This window comes from Paramisgurnus dabryanus, chromosome 8 (assembly GCF_030506205.2).
Source record: "Paramisgurnus dabryanus chromosome 8, PD_genome_1.1, whole genome shotgun sequence".
Classification (NCBI taxonomy): Eukaryota; Metazoa; Chordata; class Actinopteri; order Cypriniformes; family Cobitidae; genus Paramisgurnus; species Paramisgurnus dabryanus.
In genome coordinates this window covers 24,907,001-24,932,630 of record NC_133344.1, presented here as the reverse complement: position 1 = coordinate 24,932,630, position 25,630 = coordinate 24,907,001, and the positions used below count along the sequence as shown (strand labels likewise).

At 38.3% G+C, this 25,630-nt stretch overlaps 2 protein-coding genes across 6 annotated transcripts in view; one reads left to right on the top strand and one right to left on the bottom strand.

Annotated features, from left to right (window-relative positions):
* The window catches only part of mcamb (melanoma cell adhesion molecule b), a 46,899-nt gene extending 32,668 nt beyond the window's left edge, over positions 1 to 14,231 (bottom strand). The window contains exon 1 of one of the 3 annotated variants that reach the window (XM_065281193.2): positions 14,052 to 14,231. In XM_065281193.2, the coding sequence (XP_065137265.1) occupies positions 14,052 to 14,109 (58 nt within the window). In that variant the 5' untranslated portion in view covers positions 14,110 to 14,231. The remainder of the gene's footprint in view (positions 1 to 14,051) is intronic. The other 2 variants (XM_065281195.2, XM_065281196.2) reach the window with 2 other exon arrangements.
* Positions 14,232 to 18,509: 4,278 nt separating this feature from the next.
* Positions 18,510 to 21,963, top strand: rnf26 (ring finger protein 26). Of its 3 annotated transcripts, none has more exons than XM_065281192.2 (2): positions 18,510 to 18,865; positions 19,226 to 21,963. In XM_065281192.2, the coding sequence occupies exon 2, from the start codon at positions 19,233 to 19,235 to the stop codon at positions 20,382 to 20,384; it is 1,152 nt and encodes a 383-aa protein (XP_065137264.1). In that variant the 5' UTR covers positions 18,510 to 18,865; positions 19,226 to 19,232; the 3' UTR covers positions 20,385 to 21,963. The 3 variants fall into 3 exon arrangements, with proteins under 3 accessions (XP_065137264.1, XP_065137263.1, XP_065137262.1); XM_065281191.2 differs by having other exon boundaries at positions 18,510 to 19,095; XM_065281190.2 differs by having other exon boundaries at positions 18,510 to 21,963.
* Positions 21,964 to 25,630: the final 3,667 nt, after the last annotated feature.

The window sequence follows — 25,630 nt, the reverse complement described above, 5'->3', positions numbered from 1 at the left end:
CTACTCAAGGACATTCCAGGGACTGGAATGCATTGGCGGGGGAGGATGTCACGGGGTGACGATCTTTCAGGGCGGAACCAAAAGTTGAGGAAGTTTTGGTTCCGCCCGGATGTTTCCGTCCAGACCGGAAAACGGAAACACCGGACATCCGGCAGATTCACGGAGGCTGTAATCAGCCGATTGGGCACAGCTGTGCCTAGTTGAAGAGATCGCCTGGCAATTGGATGATTATAGCACAGAGAGGAGTATATAAAGCACAGTTAGAACACAGTTAGAGTGCTTAGTGTGTGCTGGGAAACGGAGCTGTGCTTATTGTTGGACGTGGTGGCTGTCTGTGGTTCTCTCTCTCTCTCTCGTTGCAGTCTTGATTGTGGATCTGCTGGAGTAAACAGGAAAAATCCTATGGGTAAAAAGGAACTTGTTCTAACCAATATTGAAGGAGTAAAGCAGGAAGAAAATTGACCTTCTGGTACAACGTAAACAAAGGCTATTCGCCGTGAGTATACCCTTTTTGTGTGGAGTAACTGGCAAAAGTTAACTTGTGTAACTATTGGAAACCTCCAGGAGAAGGAGGGCGGCCCTACCCCTATAAGAGTGTGGTGGGCGAGCCGTTAGAAGTATAACTTCAAACAGCCACCGCAACGAGACTTATTGTGGTCGTATTTCCCATCGCCTTATCGTAGCCCAAGCGCAGTGGAGGACACCGGGCGCTTCCCTTGTTGTGGTGCACTTATAGTGTGGTGAGTGAGACTGTGTATTAAATCCTTTTCACGTTTGGAGTGGTGCTGTGTATATTGCTGTGGGTTGCTGTGTGTCTTGTAGACGAAGCCCCGCATCATCCATTTTCTTCCACTGGGCAGAGGACGGAGAGGCCAACGACTACAGAAATCACTGTTACCATAAGTAGTGCGCTGTTGGAGTGCGAAGGGACGCAGACTAAGAGCTGTCCGTGACCGTGAGTAAACCATTGGAAAATATTTCGTGGTGTGAACTTACCTGTGTCTGTTTTCGTCGCAGAGTTGGAGGCGAAAGGGTCCGCCGCCCCGTGGTCTCTACGAAAAGGGCGCCCCCGTCTAGGAATCGAACGGCCTATGGGCATTGGAGATAGGGCAGCGCTCGACCCGGTGAGGTGGTGTGTGACCTTCGCCCCTCTGTCGACCTACGGAGGAGAACCATACCTACCCAGAAAGCTGTAAACAGCAGAGCCGGTGAGAATTACTCGAAGTCTCAGCAACAGTGTCTTTGTGTTCTAGCGGCCACCTGTGGAGAGAGAGCAGAACGAGAGTGAATCATTGAAGAGCAAACTGTGAACGTGATACCTACCCAGAAAGCTGTAAACAGCAGAGCCGGTGAGAAATACTCGAAGTCTCAGTAACAGTGTCTTTGTGTTCTAGCGGTCACCTGTGGAGAGAGAGCAGAACGAGAGTGAATCATTGAAGAGCAAACTGTGAACGTGATACTTACCCAGAAAGCTGTAAACAGCAGAGCCGGTGAGAATTACTCGAAGTCTCAGCAACAGTGTCTTTGTGTTCTAGCGGCCACCTGTGGAGAGAGAGCAGAACGAGAGTGAATCATTGAAGAGCAAACTGTGAACGTGATACCTACCCAGAACGCTGTAAACAGCAGAGCCGGTGAGAAATACTCGAAGTCTCAGTAACAGTGTCTTTGTGTTCTAGCGGCCACCTGTGGAGAGAGAGCAGAACGAGAGTGAATCATTGAAGAGCAAACTGTGAACGTGATACTTACCCAGAAAGCTGTAAACAGCAGAGCCGGTGAGAATTACTCGAAGTCTCAGCAACAGTGTCTTTGTGTTCTAGCGGCCACCTGTGGAGAGAGAGCAGAACGAGAGTGAATCATTGAAGAGCAAACTGAGAACCATACCTACCCAGAAAGCTGTAAACAGCAGAGCCGGTGAGAATTACTCGAAGTCTCAGCAACAGTGTCTTTGTGTTCTAGCGGCCACCTGTGGAGAGAGAGCAGAACGAGAGTGAATCATTGAAGAGCAAACTGTGAATGTGATACCTACCCAGAAAGCTGTAAACAGCAGAGCCGGTGAGAATTACTCGAAGTCCCAGTAACAGTGTCTTTGTGTTCTAGCGGCCACCTGTGGAGAGAGAGCAGAACGAGAGTGAATCACTGAAGAGCAAACTGTGAACGTGATACTTACCCAGAGAGCTGTAAGCAGCAGGACCGGTGAGCAATACCCGAAGTCCAAGTAACAGTGTCGTTTGTGTCCTAGTGGCCGCCTGTGGAGAGCAAGGGGAAACAATTGGAGAACAGACTGTGTAACGTGATACCCACCCAGAGAGCTGCAAGCAGCAGAGCCGGTGAGAGACACCTCAAGTGTAAGCTAACAGTGCTTTTGTGTAGCAGTGACTATCTGTGGGGCATAAGGAGAACGTGGACGGACGTACGACAGGGAACGTAAAGGCACGTGGGGCGAGGACCCCCTGCCGGCCCAAGGAAAGGTACACCGACAGTGGAGATCTTCCTTACCAGTCACACCAAAATTATTCTGCCTCCAGGACGGAAGAAGGAGGGCGCCACGGTTAGCAGGGTCCAGGCTGGAGTCTGACGTTTCCCGTTCTCCCCCAGCTTATGGTGGTTGGCACCCTTGCTGCCCTTGGCCTGTCTGCCGTGGCTGCAGTCTCCCTGGAGGGAGAAGAAGAGGCCTATTAGTTTTAATTTCCCCTTTCCCCAAATTCCCAGTTTTTTTTTTTAATATTTAAACTAAATAAAGCTTGTTTTAAATTTTACTTACCTGTTCCCGTGTTTGTCTGGTCATTGGGTTGGCTTTGGGGACCTCCTCGAGGTGGGAGTTGCAAAGGGGCGTGGCTTTAGAGTAAACAGCCAGCCCCTGGTGGTGACATACACAATGACAAAACTGTTTCTCAGGTCATGAATCCTCAGCTGAGAACATGGAGGGGTCTATATAACACTGGTAAGAAAGGTTAAGAGGTTGAGAGTCCCATAAATTATTCCAGGGTAAAATGCCCTCCAGTCTTATATTCCACTAAGAAGTCCTAAACTGTGACTCAAACTCTTAAACTAAACACCTGGGCTTAATGATACTGTAAGTTACAGTTCCCAAAATACACAAGACACATTGGATTTTCTTTAGGGGAACAGAATGTAGCCTTTTTTAAAGGGGTGGTTCAATGGTATTTCATGCATTCTGACTTATTTACACAGTTATAGAGTTGTTTCCTCATGCTAAACGTGGGCAAAGTGCAAAAAAGCAGTTGGGCGTGTTACAGAGTATTTCTGTGCCGAATGCACTTCGCCAGTGTTCGTACAAGTTTCGGAAAGTTTTTTTCGATTACGGGTCCAGCTGACATTTCAGGGGTTTCTATACGTATCACTTCTTTTTATAGGCACTCCCCAGGAAAACCCCGCCCACCCGTCAATCAGCGGGAGACGCTAGAACTTACAAACATCACATCACGCGACACAGATTTGTTTAATTTTAAAACTCAACAATGGCACGAAAGAAGAAGTGTGTTTTTGGATGTAAGGAGAAGAAATCCAGCCTTATGGAAACAATGGATATCGTTTATAATCCGGGGCAGCAGCGGAGTTTTGCGTGTGTGTTTGATGCGGTGGATTTCATTGAAAAGTCCCAACCGGGTCATGAGTTGCATGTGGTAAGTAAGACTTCTGTCTTATGTTGGAAATTAGGTGCATGCATATTATATAAATGACACAAAAATGTAGTGAATCATAAGTTATAAGTGTTGTATTGTGTTGCATGACTCGTCCTCGCTCCTCCCGTGGTAGTAACTCCTCCTGCTTAATTTTTTCGTACGTTATCGGAAAGAATCTGTAAAGCTAATTTTTCTTTTATAAATCTGATTAAAGTAAAGACTCTTCGGAGATATAAAAGAAGTAGCACTACTCTATAGGTACTCCAGAAATGATTAACATCAGAAATGCAGAAACAGCGTGTGTTATGTGAGCTTTAAAAAATGCTTTAAATGCAATAAATGCTGGTTGGATGTACATCCTTTAATCCTAAACTATGCCACAAATGTTATCCATATCTGTTGAGTTTTGTTATCAATATCTGTTGAGTGCTGACAGACTCACAAATGATCCTACTTCTACATCTAGATCAGAAGGCAAATGTTTATGTGCACATTATAAACAGTACAAAATCCTCCTCAGCTGTGTATTTGTGAAACAAACTCCCCATCCATCTCCATATATGACTAATAAACCTTAGAGATGTCTGTGTCATCATGTAAGCAAATTCAAATAGTTTCTCTTATCAAATATTGATACATTTTGTACATCCAGACTTTGTGTTTTACAACTTATCCAAACAACAGTTATTTAAAGTCCCCATGAAATCAAAACTGAGCCTTTTTATTTTTAAAGGAATATTGTGATCAAAAAATCTGTGTGGGTATTTTTATTTAACTTTAAACAAAATCTCAAAATGTACTTTTGCCCTTTCATGGCGATCATTATCTGATGATGTCAGCTAGACGACTTGGGCGGAGCAACCATTAACCACGCCCCCACCTCATAGAATTAGACGCGACTTTGATCACATAATATGACCCTTTAAATTAAACTAAAAATTGTGGAATTATTTACTTTTATTAGTTAACTTAAAAGTAGTTTTTAAACAACAAACATCATGTGACATAATAAAAAACTCAAACAGCCAGCTTAAAATGTCTCTGTCCTCACAGACGCTCTAGCCAAAAATAGTTTCGAGATAATTCAATGCTTTACATGCCATGGTCAATCTCTTCTCACTAAGTGCATTTTATAGACAACTATTACATACCTCACTTAACATCTATTAAAAAGGCACAACTGTGGATTAAAACAGCAGATAAAAATAGTTTTTTAGACAGTAATATTCAATCGCCTAAGGCTTGTTCCATTCCTTTAGACGTTGTTTTTGCTTAGGGTTATGAAACCGTACTTACTTAAACTAAAGCCATGTGATGTTAGCAATTGAAGAAACAATTGTGACTTTCACATTTGGAGATTGATAATGTACCACCTTTAAACCGCTGATCAGTCCCTCTTTAACCTTTACATTTAAAGCCCACCCAAGCATAAACCGATTCAAAACACCAAAACATTTTAACCAAATACGATGCTGGTGATGCTGATGCTTTACTGCCTTCAAATTGAGCGTGAGACCATAGCTGATAACATCTGGGCTCTTTACCATTTCCAGCAAATCTATAACAGCATCCGACCGCAGATATCACAGGCAGCATGACTTCAAACATCAAAATAGTTTGAGCTCAGTAGTTTTAACATTACCTTCCAGCACATTATTGTAAATTACCCCAAACAAAACAAATACAGATGAGACCTTTTTAAAACTTGAGTCAACATATCATGGCATGAAGCATCTGATTTTATCCAACATCTGCAAATGTTACTCATGTGAAAAAATCCGGTAATGTAATTCAGAAGCACATCCATAAATCACATCATCCAAAAATGCCTGTTAAGTATGAAGAATTGCTATATTCTGTGACACATGACCTGTGGCCTTTTCATTCACTGTGTGAGTCAAACACAAAATACAGCCGTAAACGGATTTGTCTTAGACCAACTAAGAAGCATACATACAGAAAAGCAAATATAAGAACCATACATCACAATTATCCATAAAACAGTATAATGTAATAATATAGCAGAAAGATGCAGCACAGCATGATTCAGTCTGTATTGAGGTAAGGCAGACTGGGAGATGTTAGCAGCAGTTAGAAAATGGCACAGGGCCAGAAATGAGCAAATTGTAGTTCCTCTGAGTTCTTCTGCACAGCCTCCAGACCTCCAGAACAAGAGCTGCATTCAGGCTAACTAAGTTCCCCGAGGGCAATCCTGTGGGTCCTAACCATTTTTGTGTGTTTTTGTCTTTAGTCCACAAGACTGTTTCCTTTACAATACAAACCCAATGTTCTGGAGAAGGAGTTAAACTAGACATCATCTTTCGACTGAATTCCGACAGGAAGTATAGTCATCTTAAAGAGACAGTACTCCAATGATCTCAAAGCTATACATATTTTGGTAACACTTTACAAAAAGGTTGTTTTAGTTAACATTAGTCTAACACGAAACAATACTTTTAGAGCATTTATTAATCTTGGTTCATGCTATTTTCAGCATTTATTAATACATGTTTTAAATCAAAAGTTGTAACTGTTAACATAAGTAAATGCCCAATACCCAAATGTCCATCATGCACGATGAACTAATATGAACAATTGAGGAGTTCAGATGCAAAACCCTCTAAGTGCGTCTGGCGTGTTTTCTTAGAAATTAGCATTTTATATCAGGCTCTTATGTTTAGTTTCAGTAATTTCACTTAAATTGCAATGAAAAGGTTATTAGTAAGTAATCAAAATGCCTTATTTTCACAAATGTCACTTTAGTCATTTATTTGGAAATTTAACAAATTTGAATGTCTTTCATGGCAAAACCCTTTAAGTGCATGCAAGCTTTTTGACAAAAAACACTTCTTTTGACAAGACATGGTAAACTGTTGCAAAATCATTAAAGAAGATGCAACTACAAACATTGCAAGTAATAAAGGTCATAATGTAAAAATGAAGAAACCGAACCACATATTAGGGGGCGCTGTGATCCATGTTACTTCTACATTCTAGTTGTATTCAGGTTCAAGTATACTCACAAGGGATTCATGGTCGTTTCACGCGCTGTCATTTATCCAATTCATAATCTGTGGCCTTAAAGTACTTGAATAATCTGCGTCGTGTTAAGCAAATTTTGCCAACAAAGTGATATTTCTGAATGGCCTGAGGCCGGGATTTAGCAGATTTGAAGCGAAAGTATTTGATGAATATATAATATGTGCTCATTATTTTCCACATACCGTAAATTTTTGTAGCTCCAGATTTCACTCTCTTCCTGAAATGCACGGATTTTGTACAAAACTCATCGATTTGAAAAGCTCTGTGTCCCTGATTGGCCAGCTAATCTGTACGTTGTAATTGGCCTGAATACCTCTGACGTCAGCTGGAAATGTGATGCTCCTTACCATGTTTGAAAGATTCAGTCACAATGCAATGCTAACAGGAATTAACTTACAGGCAGAGTCCGAAGTGGGAGGAATTATGATAATGTCGGTCTTGCCCACGTCAACAGGCTGAGGAAGTAAACTGTTGCATACAATCTGTGTGTTTGTTGTAGTCCAAGAAAAGAGATTTACGTTGGAGACCATAACTCGCATCATTGTATACTTTGGGGTTTGTATCTTTTTCATATCCTTAACATGTACTAATACACACTTACACACCAAAGGAAATGAAATATTGTGAATCGGACAATAGGTGCTCTTTAATGTTAACAAATACAACCATATTGCATTTTACAACATTTGATTTATGTTATTGTATTTTTTTCCAAAATCATCAGAGCGGGATATCATTAAGTGGTACAAAATTAAGTTGTTAAAAGCGATTTTTACACAAACACCAGGAAGAGTAATCGTCAATTTCAACGACATTGTCAATACACAACAACATGTGTCTGACCATTCTCACATCCTGAATTTACAACCACAATTTTCTTTCAACATAATGCCATGGGGTGGTAATAAAAGGAAATTGGATATGTCTGAGAAAATTATTATTGTTATCATATGCTGCCCTGACAGGCCTAATAAATCAATCAGGTTGAATCAATGAATCATAAATGAATGGAGGTTGAGTCAGTGAATGGATGCAAGTCTGCGGTTCAATGCATGGCTACGTTCACCACAGCAGGAGAGGTGTTGAGGGGCATAAAAGCTGGAGGTGGGGTGTGAAAGCTAAACTTGAGAGCATTCTGGGATTGTTTGAATGCCAGCTGTGTGCAGCTGTTTGTTGTGTCTCACTGCAGAACAGAATGGATGAAAGCTATGGGAATCTCTCCAGAGGTCAAACAATTTCAGTGACATCAAACAGATAAAAAAAACTTTCTTAATTGCTATATTTGACTCAATTTTCAGTTAAAAGAAAGACTAGCCCAGATTTTTGTCACTGTTTGCATATTTTTGTATTTTCTGCAGTATAATATACTTGAGATTCCGCTTTACTTCCACAATGAAGCTGTGCATTAAATATAATTTGTAAAAATCACATCATACTAGAGAACAACCTCAAACCTTCATACACCTGGCAATTCTTCTCAAACACACTATCCTATTTGTAAATGTTATAAAAGTATCACACAGGCAAATTAACGGTGCCACATGCCTCTCTTTTTAAACTATGCAGCTGTAGTCATGTGACTCCTGTCATTTGGTGTCCTGGCTAGGGTAGAATAACTGCTAATAATATTTCTTCATTCTGGAAATCCCTCAACACACAGCTCATATGACAATTTCCAGCAGCACAGTATGTGAGACTTTCACTGTTGGTGAAAAAAAGTCTCCACATTTCAAACAATTGCTTTGTTTAAAAGTTTAAAGTTAAAATTACAGCTTTGCTCTCATTGAATAGTTTTTTAGGATCTAAGTTACCTCTTTACATGTTAGAGTCTCAGTTTCAAGGTCTTCAAGGTCATAACACAGCGTTAGGGGAGATTCAATCTATTTCTCATCAGAACTAACCACTAAGATTTATAAGACCCGAAAAGTTTGGATATCAGACCAAATCTGACACTTTCTGAATGGGATAGTTCATCCAAAAACTATTCCATCTTTTTTAAACACCCTCAAGTTAAATTCCATTGTGATAACAACAAAGGAATTTTTTGTTATTATGCAGGAAGTAGGAGCACCACTGGCTTCCATAATAGGAAACAAATATTATGGAAGTTGATGGTTTGGTTACAAACATGGCTCAAAATATCTTTCTTTGTGTTCATGAGAACAAAATGAAATGTATACAGGTTCGTAACAACTTGAGATTTAGTAAATGATCACAAAATTTTCATTTTTTGTGTGGGGGAAGAAATTTATTACATGGTTAATATGACTTTTATTTTGTGTATTTGGTGTAATGTAATGTGTTTACGTGGTTTAAGGTTAAAAAAACATTATTTTCCACATACTGTACATTATTGCTGCTTCTCTATGCCCTGTCTGTCTAAAATACATCGGTTTTTACAAAGCTCATCGTTCTAAAAAGCAGGGTGTCCTTTGATTGGCCAGATATCCAGTGCGTTGTGAGTGGCCAAATACCTCAAACGTGGTTCATTCATTCAATTTACTACATTTTTTTAAGGTAAGTGGTTGCAATCAATTTATTTAAGCTGCATTAAAACAAAAGTTTTTTGTTTTGTTTTGTATTTCTAATTTTTTTTTCTTTAAATGTAGCTTAAATAAATTGATTGCGACCACACTTACCTTAAAAAAATTTTGTAAATTAAATGAATATTTTTTTCCAGTGAACTACTCTTTCTTTGCATAAAGATTTGGGCGATGTTATGCAAATCTTGCCACACAGTGATGTAGATAAATGGGGGCGTATTTGAATGAAGCATTTAAGGAAGCATGGGTGAGCATTTATTTTTATTAAAGAATATGTCTTTGTGTTAAAGGCTTTAAACTTTGTGACTTTACGGATCTTCTATATGCACGGACAGCTTTTAATACTCCAAAGACAAAGGAAAACATGAAATCGCATCATATGACCCCTTTAACAAATAAACATTGATTGTTACTCATTAGATATACTTTAAATGACTGAGCTATTAGGGATCTAGCATTATTTAATCTAATTGGAGACTTATTATGGAGCTTTTACTCTCTTGTTAACTCAGATATTTAAAAGCCATTTGAAGTGAAGAATATAGTTTAACATTTCTTTCACCAAATCACAAACACTTACTTCTGCTGATCACATAGTCTAATAAATAAATAATACAGTAAAATGGTCTTGTCACATCAAGACTTTACCACGCTGAGGAGCTTATATAAAGTAAGCTGGGATAAGAGAAAGTATTTCAAACTGAAGAAATGGTACACTGCAACTTAAAAATGTACTATATTTACATTACATTCAATAAAACAAACACAGATAATTGCAAGAAACGCGTCTCCTCATCAAAACTAACACAAATTGTAGGAAATTGTAGGAAATTGTAGGAAACAGCCTTTCCTCAAAACAAGTCAGCTCTCCAAATGTAGGTTTATATAACGACTGTTTAATAAGCGCAGGGCTTTTTCCATTAGCAGAGATCTGGATACTGTCTCCTTAGTCATAACAATACTGCATTATCCAGACACATATTTATTAAACACTGATAGGCTCAGAATATCATAAACGCAGGTTTCATCTTCTGTTATAAGTAGAGATATATTCTATAGGCTGGATATAGATATATCGGGGGGAAAAAATCATATTCAGTTAGTAAGCATGCAAATTATTCCTGGAAACGGAGTGTCAGGAGGCCACACTGGAGAAGCTCAAGAGCTGAGACAGGATAAAGGGGAAATGACTCGAGGCGTGCACAGTGATTACATCCTAATGGAAGGTCAGCTGCAGTCTTTCACTTAAATAAATCAGGGCTCAGACCCAAAGTGCATCTTACCAACAATAAACACTGCAGATGCACCGTATACCATAATACACACTGCATGTGAGGTGCAGAATGCAAAGTATGCACTAATTATCACTCGTGACTTATGTGACGTGACCTGCTGTATCTCCCTGTTCAACTGGACATGAATGCTAAATATGGTAATGCAAATACAAAAAGCACAAAGGTATGACTTCCCAGTAGGGCTGCATAACGATTCATTTCTCAAAAGTTTGTGTTTTCTTCATTTATGTGTGTTTGTACTACTGTGTATAATAATTCAGTATATATAAACACACACACACACACACACACACAGACACACACACACACACAGTATATATTTAAGAAATTTTTACTCTGCAACTCTACTCTTTATTCTGCAAACGATTAATCGCGATTAATCGTTATGCAGCCCTAGTTCCCAGCATGCAATGGGGCATGAAAAAATCATATGATTATCTTCATGGTATTCAATATTTAGTAACAAACAAAAGTCAACCCATACGAATTCAATTAGTACTACAGAAGTGCATATGGATATCTCAAATGTACATATTGGTACCAAATGTATAGTTTGTTTTTTTAAGTACGCTCACGGTCAATTGCATGTATATTTTATTTGAATCGTACATGTACACAGACATTCAATGCATGCACATTGCAAATAATGCAATGCATCTCCTGGGCTACATACTACATTCTCCTGTATACGCGACCTACACGTACAATATACGTGGGGTTTTAAAAATCTGGCTGTGCGTGTACAGTGCATGCACACTATTCTGATGATGAAAATTGCAGGACCCTTTTAAAGGGGACTGCCCCAGTGACAGCTGAGGTACATATTTCTTCTAACAGTATAGAGATGTTAACAACAAAAACATTATTTAATTTTAGTATAGTGTTCACTGGTGCTGTTCTAGACAACGACCCATTCATAAACTAGCAGTCAGTGCTAAGATATAACATAAACAGGATAGAGAGAACTGACAGACGAACCAGAGTCTTCTAATCTCATGTCTGTTAAAATGAGACTTTAAAGTCTGAAAGATCCTTTTATACACTTTAGAAGATCCCCATGTCTATGTCTGCTATACATCAGAGGTCCTCACCTCTTATATCTGATTTGTACAATTAAGACCTTATCTGTTTTACGACAGGCCTTCATGTGAACGAACATACAAAAGGCACATCATGTTTGAGACAGTTCTGAATGACCTTTAACCCTGAATGAGATGGTGTCAAGAAAGGCACGTTGTTTCTTTATCTGGTAAATGTTGAGGTCCATGTGTTTAAGTCTGTTTATGACCCAGTGAGGGAAGCATCTCTTTATATCCCGCACATGAAAGCAGCTCTATTCATGCAAGCATTGTGTGGACTTAACACAGGCTACATTTAAGCCCAGATAATCTGACACAGTACAACAAGACAGCTGCAAAAGACAAACACAATGTGGAATTCTGCACCGCATACTACTAGAGGAAAAGTACACACTAAGAAAAAAACTTTCAAGTCTTCTTAAAAGTGTGAGCACAGGGAAGCAAAAAGCTGTCTAATAAAAAACAGCAATATAAACAAACAGAATAATTTAGTGTTGCCCATGAACGATTTCAACATATACATTTCAACAGTGCTGGGTCAAAAGGGGATAAACCCACTGGGTTGTAATTCAACGTATGCTGGGTCAAATATAACCATTTTCTGTGTTAATTTAACCTTTAGGCTGGGTTTGTCCCTTTTTAACCCAATGCTGGATTGAAAAAAGCAGCGTAAAATTCATATTTCTCTCAAATGTTATCTTTCATTTTAATTCTCAGTCTACTCTTGAATGGTTATAACTATGGGCTACATTTCCCAGATAGCAATCAATAACAGGTTATGATGACCTCATCATTTATACACTTAAAAAACAGTAAACACATTAAGTCATGTGCATAGAATAGATTCACTAAACAGATCAAATCCATTTAGATTAGTCTCTTATTTATATTGGACTTCATTGTTCCTTCTGGAAAAGCAAAAGTGTATTTGAACAACTGGTCAAATTACATTTTCATCATCATCATGCCCATCTACAGATAGGAAACAGCCTTGAAAAGGGCAGAAGGATGTTAACTGGACAATCTAAAATAGAGATTAGATCACAATTTCAAGAAGGTGTAAGAAAGGAAACCAGCTATTCTGGAGAAGGAAGGCGCATGACTACAACAGAAGATCATTACAATAAGGACAATATGAAAGGTAGTAAAAGGAAGAGGACGTGATTGCGCAAATAAATAAGACGAGTGAAGAAAGCGTGAGGAAGTTCGGCCCAGATGGGGAGATAAAAAGGTGAATGAAACAATGTGGCACTATGAACTCATCCGTTGGTCAACAGATGCTTGGGAACAAAGAAAATGCCATTTGTGAGGATGTAGGTCCTTTAAAGTCCAACCTCACTTCCAACTATAGAAAAATGAATGGCACTGCAGTATACAATAAAAGCAATTTGTCTACTTACTTACACATTAGATTATAATGTGATAGGGTTTTTTAAAACACAAAGAACATCTAACTGTACAGTCCCAACATCTCTAAGAGAATCTGCTATGAAAGACTTTTCGCTGCTGACTAATATAGTTCATTTTAAGGGTTTTTTTCACACCTAGTTCATTTGAGCCCTCCAAACGCTCTCAGAGCAGTTCAGGGTGTATATGTGAACAAAGTAGTGATCTCTGACCCCCCTAAAAGGACCCAAAAGTGAACCGAACTCAGACCACGTCTGGAGGTGGTCTGAGTACGGTTCGCTTCTGGGTTCTTTTGTGGTTCTCTTTAGAACTGAAGTAATCTCAGACCCTTTCTTGTTCACATCACAACTTCATAAGAACTCAGACTCAGTGCAACTTTTGGGTCTTTTTGGGGGGTCTGAGATCACTTGGTTTGTTCACATATACACCCTGACCTGCTCCGACAGCATTTAGAGGGCTCAAACAAACTAAATGTGAAAACACCCTAATGCTTTTCCAGTAAAGTGTCTCTTCTGCTAATGGTCACACCCAACAGGCTCTTTAGCTTTACCATAATGCTACAATACTATACTGTTTCACATCATGATGTACACCAATCTCTTTGTCTCTAAATGTAAAAACAATCACCATGGGGTACTAAAGTTTAATACACAGAAATTAGTAAACATTGTGATTTAATCCTGATTTGCGGTGTATGTTAAAAAGTAACTGAATGCATTCATAAATTACAAATTTTAGATCATAGATGCTGTCTCAATCAATAAATTATTATATCACATTTGTGTAGTGCTATTTAAAACACATGGATTTTCTTTATGTTCAACAACTAAGACTTTTATTAGTTAAACTGTTAGCACCCCAGATGCACAATTAATCGTGTTTCTGTTAATAGTGCAAAACTGCAAATACAAACAAACGTGACAATATTCTCCTCAAAATTCCTTATGAATAAAGTAAACACGGCACGCATCAAACTGCCTAAACTTTCTCCATGACTATTTATATCTGACACTGGCGAGCTCAATGAAACCTTTGACTTACTTGTGCAAGTGAGCACGTGAAGTCCAGCGAGTATGAGAGAGATGTAACGGATGCCCATGACTCCTGCTGTCCCGGGTTCAGACTTCAGATCTCGCGTCTGATGCGTGCGAGTACGCGACCGATTCGCTATAGAAGATGAACAGAGAGAGCAGATGTTTGCAGGGACCGCGCGTAAAGTGCACACAGATGAGGGGGAGGGACCTTTAGTGGGCTGCGCCCTACACTACATACTTACAAGACTAATGCACATCAAATAGAGATAAAAGCAAAGGCAGCTGACTTCATATCTTCGTATAAAGTAGTGACCAACAGCGATGTCCGGAGGGCTTATTTGTACAGTAATTGCTTTTAATGCCTCCTCATGTTATATTAAATTGAGAAGTATGGTACAAAATAAAGAATACATTTAGGCTTATTTATAATATGCTTACAGGAATAAAGCACACACTGAGTACAGTTTTATTACTTATTAATATTTTGTTGATCCTCTCGTTTTTGATGACAGCAGCTATCAGACAGCAACCATCATTTTCCTGGGCCTTGACTTTGGGTCAATCTTTGCACATACAGTACATGTTGTGTGTCATTTTTGCTCCTTAAAATTCATCCCAAAGCTTAGCAACATACATACACATTTTTCCAAAGCTGGATATCTACTACTGTACTGTGTATATCTGCACATTGTGTTGTAGTGATTGCATGACTGATGTTTATTTTGAGAAGCATTGGAGCCTGAAGCATTTCAACCAGAGCTTTCTATATTTATCAACGGTCATTAGAAATGCTATTGTTTTTATAATAAACCTTTTAGTTGGCTTTCTAATTTTGACTGTATTTGACAGCCTACCGTAAGTGGATAAAAAACAGATTCGGTTAGCTTGTAATCTGATCATCTATCCAATGGACTCCTGAACTAATTACATATTTTAAAATAGGCTGAGGATTTCCCGTAGGACCAAAGTCTAGAATCAATTTGACATGGTTTATTTCTTTACATGACCAGCATAGTCAAATCCCATATGAGATACTCAGTTTTAAGTCCAGACCTCAATATGAAAGAATAATGGTAATGTGTAGCATCACTGTAGGCGGGTGATTGGCTACAGTCGGTGAGTATGATGATGATGACAGCTATGCTCATGAGGTAATGTTTGCTCACCTGGAGGGGAGCATACGTGAGGCAGGTGTTCTGGTGACTAAAAAGAATAAAAAGGCAACCTGATTATATTTTATCCATATAATCTAAATTTGTTGCTTTGTGTCACCAAAGTTGTACCACTTACTTTCCATAAAATTTCCATAAATAGTTTTGTAGACGGTATCATCGGACGCACACGTGCCTCATGCGGATGCAGTGCCCCATGATGACTTCTATAAAATAAAATAAAATTAAATTAAAAAAAATAAAAAAATAAAATAAATAAAAAATAAAATAATAAATAAATTAAAAATAAATAAATAAAATAATAAAATAAAATGGAATTTAATTTTATGTGCTACTTCAAAGATGTTTATATTTTGCATTGCGCTTTTAAAACATTTAAAACAATGACTTAAGGTTTCATAAATGCAGACTCAAGCTAAACAATCTGTTTAGAATCTATTGAAGCCACTTAGCATTAACCATTGTGACATTTTCAATTCCCATTGTCCTTATGTTGACAGTACTCTATAAAAAACAGAGCAGGGACAATGTTCCTGACAATATTTACCACACCATTTTAAGTTAAGGGTGTATGTAACATACATACATTTTACACATGAAACATTATTTGAGGCTATATTTGTTATATTAAGAATCTCCATAATGCCAGTAATGGAGGGGAAAAATCAGATCAATTATTATGTGGTATCTATTAAAAAGCCTTATTATGGCCAAAATGATCTTAAATAGACCTTAAAAAAACATTAGGACAACCATACAGTCAAAACACATGTCTCCTTAGCTCTAGAGAGTGGATTATGTTAGACACGTTTTGAATAACAAAATGACTTGTTCTGCACTTTTCACACGTCATGAAGATTTTAAGAATATGTTCTTTGGCACAATATTAAGTCAAAATTAGATTTTTCACCAGCGCTTTACATAAACAGGTTATGTAACTTACAACTGAAATTTTTTATTTTGGCTTCTTGTTTTCTTATATTTATTAAAATGTTTCAGCCTGAACTTTATTGATTCTTTATGCTAAATCTATATAGCTTGTAACCACACCAACCACGGTCAACATGCAGTGTCCTTGTTGATAACTCTCAAGATTGATTTATATGTCAAGCACTTATGTGTTTCTTTAAGGGATGGAAAGACCCATGTCTTTTCCTCCATGACAGTTAGTAGGAAGGAAATAGGGAAAAGTCATTCTTTCCATGCTGGACCCTGGAGAAAGTTTTTATGGAGTTGTCTGCTTGAATAAGAGGGGTTATTGTCTGTTGAACACAAGGGTGGTGGCTGTGAAAGTCAGAAGAGTGAAGGGGCTCAAGGGCAGAGAGGCAACGACATTTAGGGTTCTATCTGCATACAGAGTCTTCACAAAAACAGGGATTGTTTCAGAAAGACACTGACATCAATGGTCTTCATCATGCCATAAGACTGCTGCAATGCTGATGAGAATATATAAATAATTAAAAGTTTGACCTGGACTTTTGGGTACTTTTGGTATACATAAGAATCCATGACCCAGTATGCACCTCGTTGATGTATCTTCAAGAATTGTGTTGGTTTTTGTGTCTTGAATAGGCTAGATGGGTTGAGGGGTGAAAAGGGGTGTCTTGCCATTAAGCACAATTTCCGTTCTTTGAGGCATTAAGCTGATACTGAAGGATCATATCTCTGGGAATGCAAATTTTCACAGACTAAGAAAATAAACCCAAGGGACTCACCAATTCAATATATTTTCTCTACCCCATTTATGCTTTCTTATCATTTTTTAAAGTGAATTCATGTTGAACTTGGCTGGAGCCTTTGGGTTGTTGTGGTATGTGAGGTCATAGCCTAGGTTGTGACCAGACTGCACACCAGTGGTTTCTACTCTTTAGAGTTTGTGTTTTCCCATAGAAGTTTGGATTACTAAACCATAAGTCTGTCTCTAAATAAGGGACTATTTATAGTTGACTATTTAGATTGGTTTGGTAAACTTCCTCGGTCAACAGGCCACCACATCCAATTTAAATGGTACTTTTTTCCACAAAAAGTGATTTCAAATCCATTTTCTACCCTATATGTACACCAAAAAGAGGTTAGACTGCTCCATATAATGAACGTGATTGGTTACCAGACCAAAATTACAAAAAGCTTTTATACACCAAATAAAAATTATTCAGTAAAAAAATCTTCCAAACTGATGTAGCTCATTCACTGTTTTGAGTATGCACGTATTCCAATTTGCAGTGATTTATGATTATGATTATGATTATTATCAATATTAATTTTAATGTAAAACCTGGTGTGACATGTCTTGATGCAGCAAATATTTGTAAATATTTGTAAATTTTAATTAAATTAGAGAGTTTTGTCAGAAATTACTACTTTCATGGTCCTTTTTGTCTTTTTTTGTAATTCCTGTTATACCTGAAATGTTAATGAATATTTTTAATAAATGTAATAAATCTTTCTTTAGCACTAATCCAATATGTATCATCACATTTGAAAGGGGAAAATTTTATCATAAAAACCGAACAATAGAACAGTCACTGACCAAATGACCTGTTGTTGCAATTAGTGTGAGCGGAGATACGCATTTCCTTTCATGCTCAAGGCTACAAGGAGCAGACAAACACATTTAGGGAGTTATGGACTGTCATCAGCTTTAATGGTATGGATGTGACCAGCAGAAATGCCAAAACAGCAATAGTTATGTTTTGCCTTCTCCTTCAGAAAAAAGAAATCTGTCAAAGGAAATGAGTCCTCCAAGGCTTTGTTACTTCCAAATGGGGCTCAGATCAGTGTATGTTATTTATTTTCCCAAGAGACCTTAGCTGAGAATGTGTACTTGGCCTCAAACTAAGGTTAAATCCTTGCATGCTTAGCAGAGAAACTGTGTATCCAGCATGCGTGCGTGTCTGCTTTCCCTTTTGAAATATTAATGGACTCTTAATAATTTTACTGGTGGAGCCATCATTTATAAAATGGCACAATTGTTTGTTTCACGTCTGTTTATTTTTTAAGAAAGAAAAAGAAGGAAAGAAAGAAAGAAAGAATTAAATTTAACCACGTTTACCATAAACAGTAACCATAGTTAAACCATGTTTTTAAAAAAGACGCTGATCAATAAAAAACAAGGTGTAGCATGATTACTAAACTTTTACTGTAATAAAACCTTGGAAATTTCAGTAAGAATCTTTATAGACGTTTTCTGCGTAATTTGAGTGTCGGTTGGTCAGCTTGAAATACAATACTCACCTCACAGTGGCATTGCTGCGCACTTCGAGCGGCGGGTTGATTCCCTCCAAACATTTAGGGTAAGACGGAAGTAACGAACTGAAACAACAAGAGCTGTGTCGTTTCTACACAAATAATGAAGGAAAAAACAAGTCAGTGATTTTGTCGTCGCCTTGGAGCTTCAAACGTTAACATGGACGATTGGCTGACACGATGCGCAAGGATTGAATGGCGGTTTTTGGGATATAAACATAAGCTGCGAACATGAACGCCTTCTGTTTTCAAACGTAAACATCCGCTGAACAGTTCATGGCCATGTGTGGGGAGCTACTTTGCTATGCTAGCCATGTTTAAACTGTATTTTTCTGTCGAAAACAGAAACCGAGTCTCAGCTAACACACAGCTATAACACGACTGGACGGGGCATTTGATAAAGGTTTGGTGGTTTGCAGAGACGTTAACGTTACTTCAGATATGAATGGGGCAGCTGCTAGCTAGCTTTCCCTTCACAGCTGTTTGTTTTGCTTGATTGGGATCTACAGAATGAATAATGTTATGGGGTTTTTATAGTTCGGGAGCACAAAAAAACACAGGATGATGTATTTAAATTCACTAAACTAAAGTGATTCGTGGACATTGCGCAACAAGAGGGCATCCTTATTATGGGTCTGTTGAACTTTGTTTTCAGTACAATTGGAAAATGCATAGATATCATCTGCCTCCTTCTGGATTTAAACTTTGTGATTGTCAGCTCAATAATTCAGCTGCTGGTGACAGTGATCTCTTTTGTCAATAGTTTACCCATGCTACTCACAAACTCTGTGCTGGAGTGCTGGAATATCACTCTGCTTTGCATCATCACAATGAGGGATGGGGTGACTATTGTGACCCATAACATGGTCGGAGGGGGGATGCAGTTAATCGGAGGTGCGCTGGAAAGTTTCAAGATGATTGGATATCTGTCTTCACATTTACTTTTCCGCACCAAAGAGATTGTCCACCGTGGTCTGCTGTCAGGACACGGCTTGCTACGGCAGGCCTGGGAGGGTTGTGGCATTGTGTTCAGCCTGTTGCTGTATTTCATCAACACAATCATCAACCTACTGCTTATAGGAACACAGAATTTATATGCTGTGTTTGTCAGCATGGTGGAAGCTGTGTCGTGCCCTTTGCAGAAAGCTCTGGAGTTGACTTTGACTGTGCTTACTTTCCTTCACAGTAGTCTTGTGGGCACCTCCATCCTTCTGTGGACACCATGCAGACTGGCCATGGAGTTCCTGGGTTCTGTGTGCCACGTCTTTGTCAGTGTATTCCTGCTCAACTCGTATGGGTTGCTGCTCACCCTTGTCATCATTGCGAGTGCCACCATCTACCTAAACCCTGTCTTCGTTCAGCAAGCAGCTGTGCACATAGTCAATTACATCAACACAGTGCCAACCATGCACCACTTAAATATGCTCGAGAGGAACTTGTGGCGGCGAATCGCCTGGCATCGCAGTCGGATAGGCCTCTGGGTGCTTCCCGCAAGAAGAGAAGCTGCAGACAGGGAAGTTGGAGAGCAAGAGCCCAACCGAGAGCAGCAACCTCCTCCAGCTGACATGGATAGAGGAGACCCGGTGGTGGAGGATGGACCCCAGGGTGCCCAGCAAGTGGATGATCCATTAGACCTGCCTCTCCCCAGCACCAGCTCCCACAGGCCGCTGCAGAGATTTCCCTCTGAGGGCAGTTGCAAAGGCCCTCCGACCGAAAACCTGCTGACGCTTTTACAAGAGCAGGAGGAGAGGAAGAAGTGTGTCATTTGTCAGGACAGCACTAAGACTGTTGTGCTTTTGCCCTGTCGTCACTTGTGCTTGTGCAGAGCCTGCACCAACATTCTGCTGACCCAACCTATCTACCAACACAACTGCCCTCTGTGTCGCCACATGATCTTACAGACCATGGACGTTTATCTCTGATGGAGGTCTGTTTTTGTCATCCTCAGGTTTTTTGAGCAGCACTGTTCCTGATGGAGATGTTTGTCTCTGTCAGTAATGTTTTGGGAAACCACACATTCCCTGATCATCCTTTATATTCATTCCGCTAATGCCCTTTCTTCACTGTATAAAGATCACATGTTTTAAGAAATTCATATATGATTGTGATGGTGGTGAGGCTGATAACTGTGACCGTGTTTTCTTATGTTTTTATATGCATTGTCATTTTCTCATCAGCATTGGTAGCAACACTATTTTTGTCATAGAGCAATATTACACGAATGTAAGCTTTGTATTTAAATTGTAAAAAATGATGTTTTTCTCTGAGATGCTGTGCACAATTTGTTGTGTTTAAAGGGAACATTTGTATGCTATAATACTAAAGATAATCATTACAGAATTGTTGTCTAACTCAATTTTGCCTGACTGTACAAAGTGATCAAAAGTTTAATGGAAACATCATATTGATTTTTTTTATAATGTTTTGCTTTTCCTGCCCTGTAATCATTCCACGAAAACTGTCTTGCACAGTATTAATGCCGCGTGAGTCTTACTACCATATTTCAGACGCCTTTCTACAATCTGATGATGTGTTCGCAATTTATGCTGTTTTTGTCATTTATTATTGAACAGCATTAGGGTTCTTAATGGCTGTCTTTACTGCTGAAATGTTATTGATCAGTGCAGTTTAAAATCGAAAATTTTGTACAAATTTTTCTTTCAAGAGACAGTAATTCAATTCTTTCCCTGGCTGATTCCCACACAAGTGCTATTTGGTGAAGAACAGAGTGGCAAAAAGGCTTTTAACTCGGATTTGGTCAGTAAATGTTATTAGAACGTACTATTTTGGAAACATGTTGTTTTTATTGGTACATTACACTCTAAAAACAAACGGTGCTATATAGCACCAAAAGTGGTTCTTTGCTCGTCATCATAGAAGAACCGTTTTAGTGCCATATAGCACCTGTGTAGAACCATATAGGGGCCATATAGCACCACATATGGTTCTACATAGCACTATTTGGTTCTACACAGGTGCTTCACCGGTGCTATATGGCACTAAAAACGGTTCTTCTATGATTACGAGCAAAGAACCACTTTTGGTGCTATATAGCACCGTTTGTTTTTAGAGTGTAGAGAAAACGTAAGGCCATACTGGTGTATCTTATTTAGTTTTGTCCTTTTTATCTTGAAAGTGAATTTAAAAAGATACAAAATGCATAAGACAATCAGGCAACTTTATGAAGGAAAAGGCATTTGTTGTCCCATTTTTTTCTCCTTTATTATTTTTGCATCACTGTCAATATTGAGATTGATAATATATCAGATCTGCCCATGGTTGGTTATTCTGTTTTTGGTTTTAATACAACTAATGCATCTGATTTTTATTTCATATTCATTCCACAAACCTTTTTGTATACTTGTACTACAGACATGTATTTTATATAAGGGTCTCCAGTGGCAATGTTTGTTGGTAGAGCTGATGTTTGTCTCTTCAGCTAAATATCAAAGCTATATTCATTGAGTATCCAGATAAACAATAAACAGTATTTGACTGTCATTGTATTTGCATTGTTTTTAGGACATCACAACACTGTGTGTTTTCTACGCTAGACTTGAAATACAATTCACAACAGTCGATTTCTTTGATTGTAATAAATTACTCATCCCACTCGTAAAATCCTGTAAGCTGAGATCATCAAGACCGTTATAACGTGGGTGCAGGGAACATTTGAACTGGAGAGAAGAGGCTACTTCCTCCAGTTGTCCAGTCATGTCTTTCCCATAGCCAAATTATTTTGTAAGTATCAATCAAGAGGAACTTGTGTTTGTCTCAGACATGTAATTTTTTACATTATGTAAACGACTGTGAAGTAGTTTGTATTCAAAAGAACCTATCAGGTTTAAATGTGAAATTCTTATATAAGGTCCAAACATTCCCCTAGATCAGGGGTCTCCAACCTTTTTGTAAAACAATCTGAAGGGCTATGTTTTTTTATATAGTCTACTCAAAACTTTTTTGTTTTACTTGTTGATATGTTTAAAATGTTAACACATAAAAGAAGCCAAGCTAATATGAAAAATGTGTAATAAATAAATATTCAAATTGAGGGTATTAGTAGAATTACTTTGGAGGGCAACTCACAGAGTCTGTGCAGAAACCTGGGCACCATGTTGGAGACCACTGCCCTAGAAGTATTAAATAAGACAAATTCAGCACTGGACAGCTCCAGGCTTTTGTTATTTTGTCAAAGGTGTAGAAATAAAATATTTATTTCATGAACAGAAGGTATACAAGGGAGTAACAGTGAAGAGCAAAAGAGCTTCAAGTTATTTCCTAAGCACCGTCAGTTTAAATCTTCCATTTCTGCTAGCTGCCTCTACAAACCTGAGAACAATACACTATAAATAACCTAAAGCTCAGGAAATAATGCACCATAATGAATTGAACATGAGGGAAAACCTCCTATTGTTTTAAAAGGGATTGAAGAGGATTTCCTTTTCTAGTGTTAAAAAGATATAAAACACCAGCCAATCCATTGACTGCTATTCAACATATAGGTTACAGTGCTTGATAGAGAGTGTGAATAATTACTGGTACACTTTTCATTGTTTATATGCTGCACATTACATATAACTCTTTTTAATTGTTGTCTCCCTTTCTCAAATAATATGTTTTTGAATAAGGTTAAGTTATAAGGTGTCTTTGGAAACGATTATTAAATTTATTAACCGCCATTTCATGTTTTAATGATAATAATTGTTTTTGTTCACATCGTTCATTTCTAATCATGAACTTACACGACAAGCATGCAAGTAAACTGTTTATTTATTTGTGAAGAAAAGAACAAGTTGTCTAATCACAGTCCAACACATGTTTTTTTTGCTTCAATAGCACAAGCACATGTTTTCCCACACAACGGACAACATACAGTCAAATAGCTCATTCTGCACAGTTTTTGAAGTTCTGGCTGGCAATAAATCTGTATGAAAAAAGTTCATTGTTCAGCAACTTTTCTATTTTCCTTTAAATGTATCAATAAAACCATTCAAATATTTATAATAATCATGCAAGGTATGAAGTAAAATAGACAAACAAGTTAATACCTGAAGGAAAAATGTTTATAATGTGTATAAAAGTCCCTCCACCTCCCACTGTCATCCACCTCTGCCTATTCTGTATGGCAAAAATAGCATGTATGGCATGTTTTAGCAACTTTTAACAGCAATAACCTGCCAGCACTAAATTATGTGCTTACTGTCAGTTTACCCAGTGTTGAATCGAAAAACAACAATTTGTACACAACAAAATAAGTTCAAGCTTTGTCTTTGAAAAAGTAATTCAGAGACATTGCTAACACTAACTTGCACCAATTCGTCACTTTATAGAATTGCAAAAGTGTTGCATTAATTGCTAAAACACTAAACACAATGTCTAAAGAGGATTTTAATAATTGGATTTGGCAACACTGCGAATGCTGCATCCGCGCTCTCACAATCCCCGTCTCACAGCGGCTAGAGTCAATTGCCATCATTTACACTACAATACAGTGGCGGCCGGTGACTTTTTAGAGGGCGCTCGATGCAAAGTTCTTCACAACATGTATATAGCCCGTCATGTGTATGGTTTGTCATTTCAAAATATGTTTTCTGTGTGTCGAGTGATCCTATGTGTATCACGTGTCTTGTCAAAATAAATACAGGTGTATACAATATAGGGTGCAGTAGCCGTCCAAACTTGATTATACGATACGCAGATGCCAAATGGCTAATCCGTCATTCAGCGAACTTTATATTTTATTTTTGAAATGATAAATTTAACGAGGTCTGGACCTCGGTGACCTACAGCTGGCTACGGCCATGATTTTAAAAATATTCACAATAATGACAACATAAACATAATAGAACTTACGTCTTTGGGTCATCGTGTTTCTTTTCATGTTATAGTATGGGATGAGTTGGGAAACCTCAAGAGTTGACACAATTCGAACATGGACCTCTCCAACCGACTCGGATCCATGAAAACATGATTTTTATAAATAATACTAATTCACGTAAAATTTAACAACATCTAATTACTGTCTGGATTCCGACTAGCAGCGCCCCTTTTATGTTTTCACAAAAACAGCTAACTTAAAGATCATAAGTACGTTTTACACAGTAAGTTACACAGCTTTTACAAACCGCTGCCATTGGCGATTTTTGTCCCAGCCCACTGCACACTGCACCTTACCCTTCTGATACTTAACAAATAATGAGAGAGAATCCAGTGAGCGAACGTTATATATGACGTCATACATTGGGAAAACCGCGTCTGTGTCACGTGACAATTTCATTGGACGCACGTGCGTTGTCAGGGTTACGCGTCTGGGCAGAAGGGCAGAACTTAACATCGTTCTTTGTTTATTTAATAACTGAACTCTGGAACAAATACCTCGTCGAAAATATCAAATGTTTTGGTTTCCTAAAGACGAGGGCAGACGGCGATCATGGATCACTGCTATGTGAAGGGAGGTTTGGCATCCGTCTGTAGTTGTATATACATTATGTAGTAGTTACACTTTAGAACACTGTAACGTTAGCTCAATGTAGTCTTTCATACGATTAAGCTATAATTATCTAAGGTTTTTCTCAATTATGTGTTATTTATTTTGCTTGTTCAGCAATCAGAAATAAACTACTCTAAAAAGACTTTTTATGTTATTGATTATTTGCGGAGTGTACCGGAAGCTAACGTTACATATGTTCCACGAAAGCAGTTGGTTTATTACACTGATCCAAAACTTGCTCTGCCAAGTCTGATCTGATGATGCGAACTTACTGTACACCCTACTGGACGCATCAGGAACAACAGGGTCGTAAAACTGCCTTGCTCCTGGTCTGCTGCCTCCCCCTACTCGCTCAAACGGCTAAGCTAACTTAAGTGCTGTCGAATCACAACTCAGTTAACAAGCTAGCTGCTAACGTAGACAATCAGAACTCTTTACGTATTTCTGAAGGAGGGACTCTATAGAACAAGGAAGACATCAGCCCGTTTTGAGGACAGTGAAAACCGAAAACAGCGGTAAACAGATAAGTAAATTATGTGGGAAAAACGCGTTTTTTACACGTGAAACAGGAACACATGTTATATTGCGCACTGTAAACACAATCAAAGCTTCAAAAACACAGAAAATGGGACCTCTAAGCTTTAATTAAGCAACACGTATGAAAAGTAAATCTCCATG

Excerpts from the sequence above, each read along its gene's own strand:
- rnf26 (XM_065281190.2), top strand. The coding sequence starts at position 19,092 with ATGGGTCTGTTGAACTTTGTTTTCAGTACAATTGGAAAATGCATAGAT.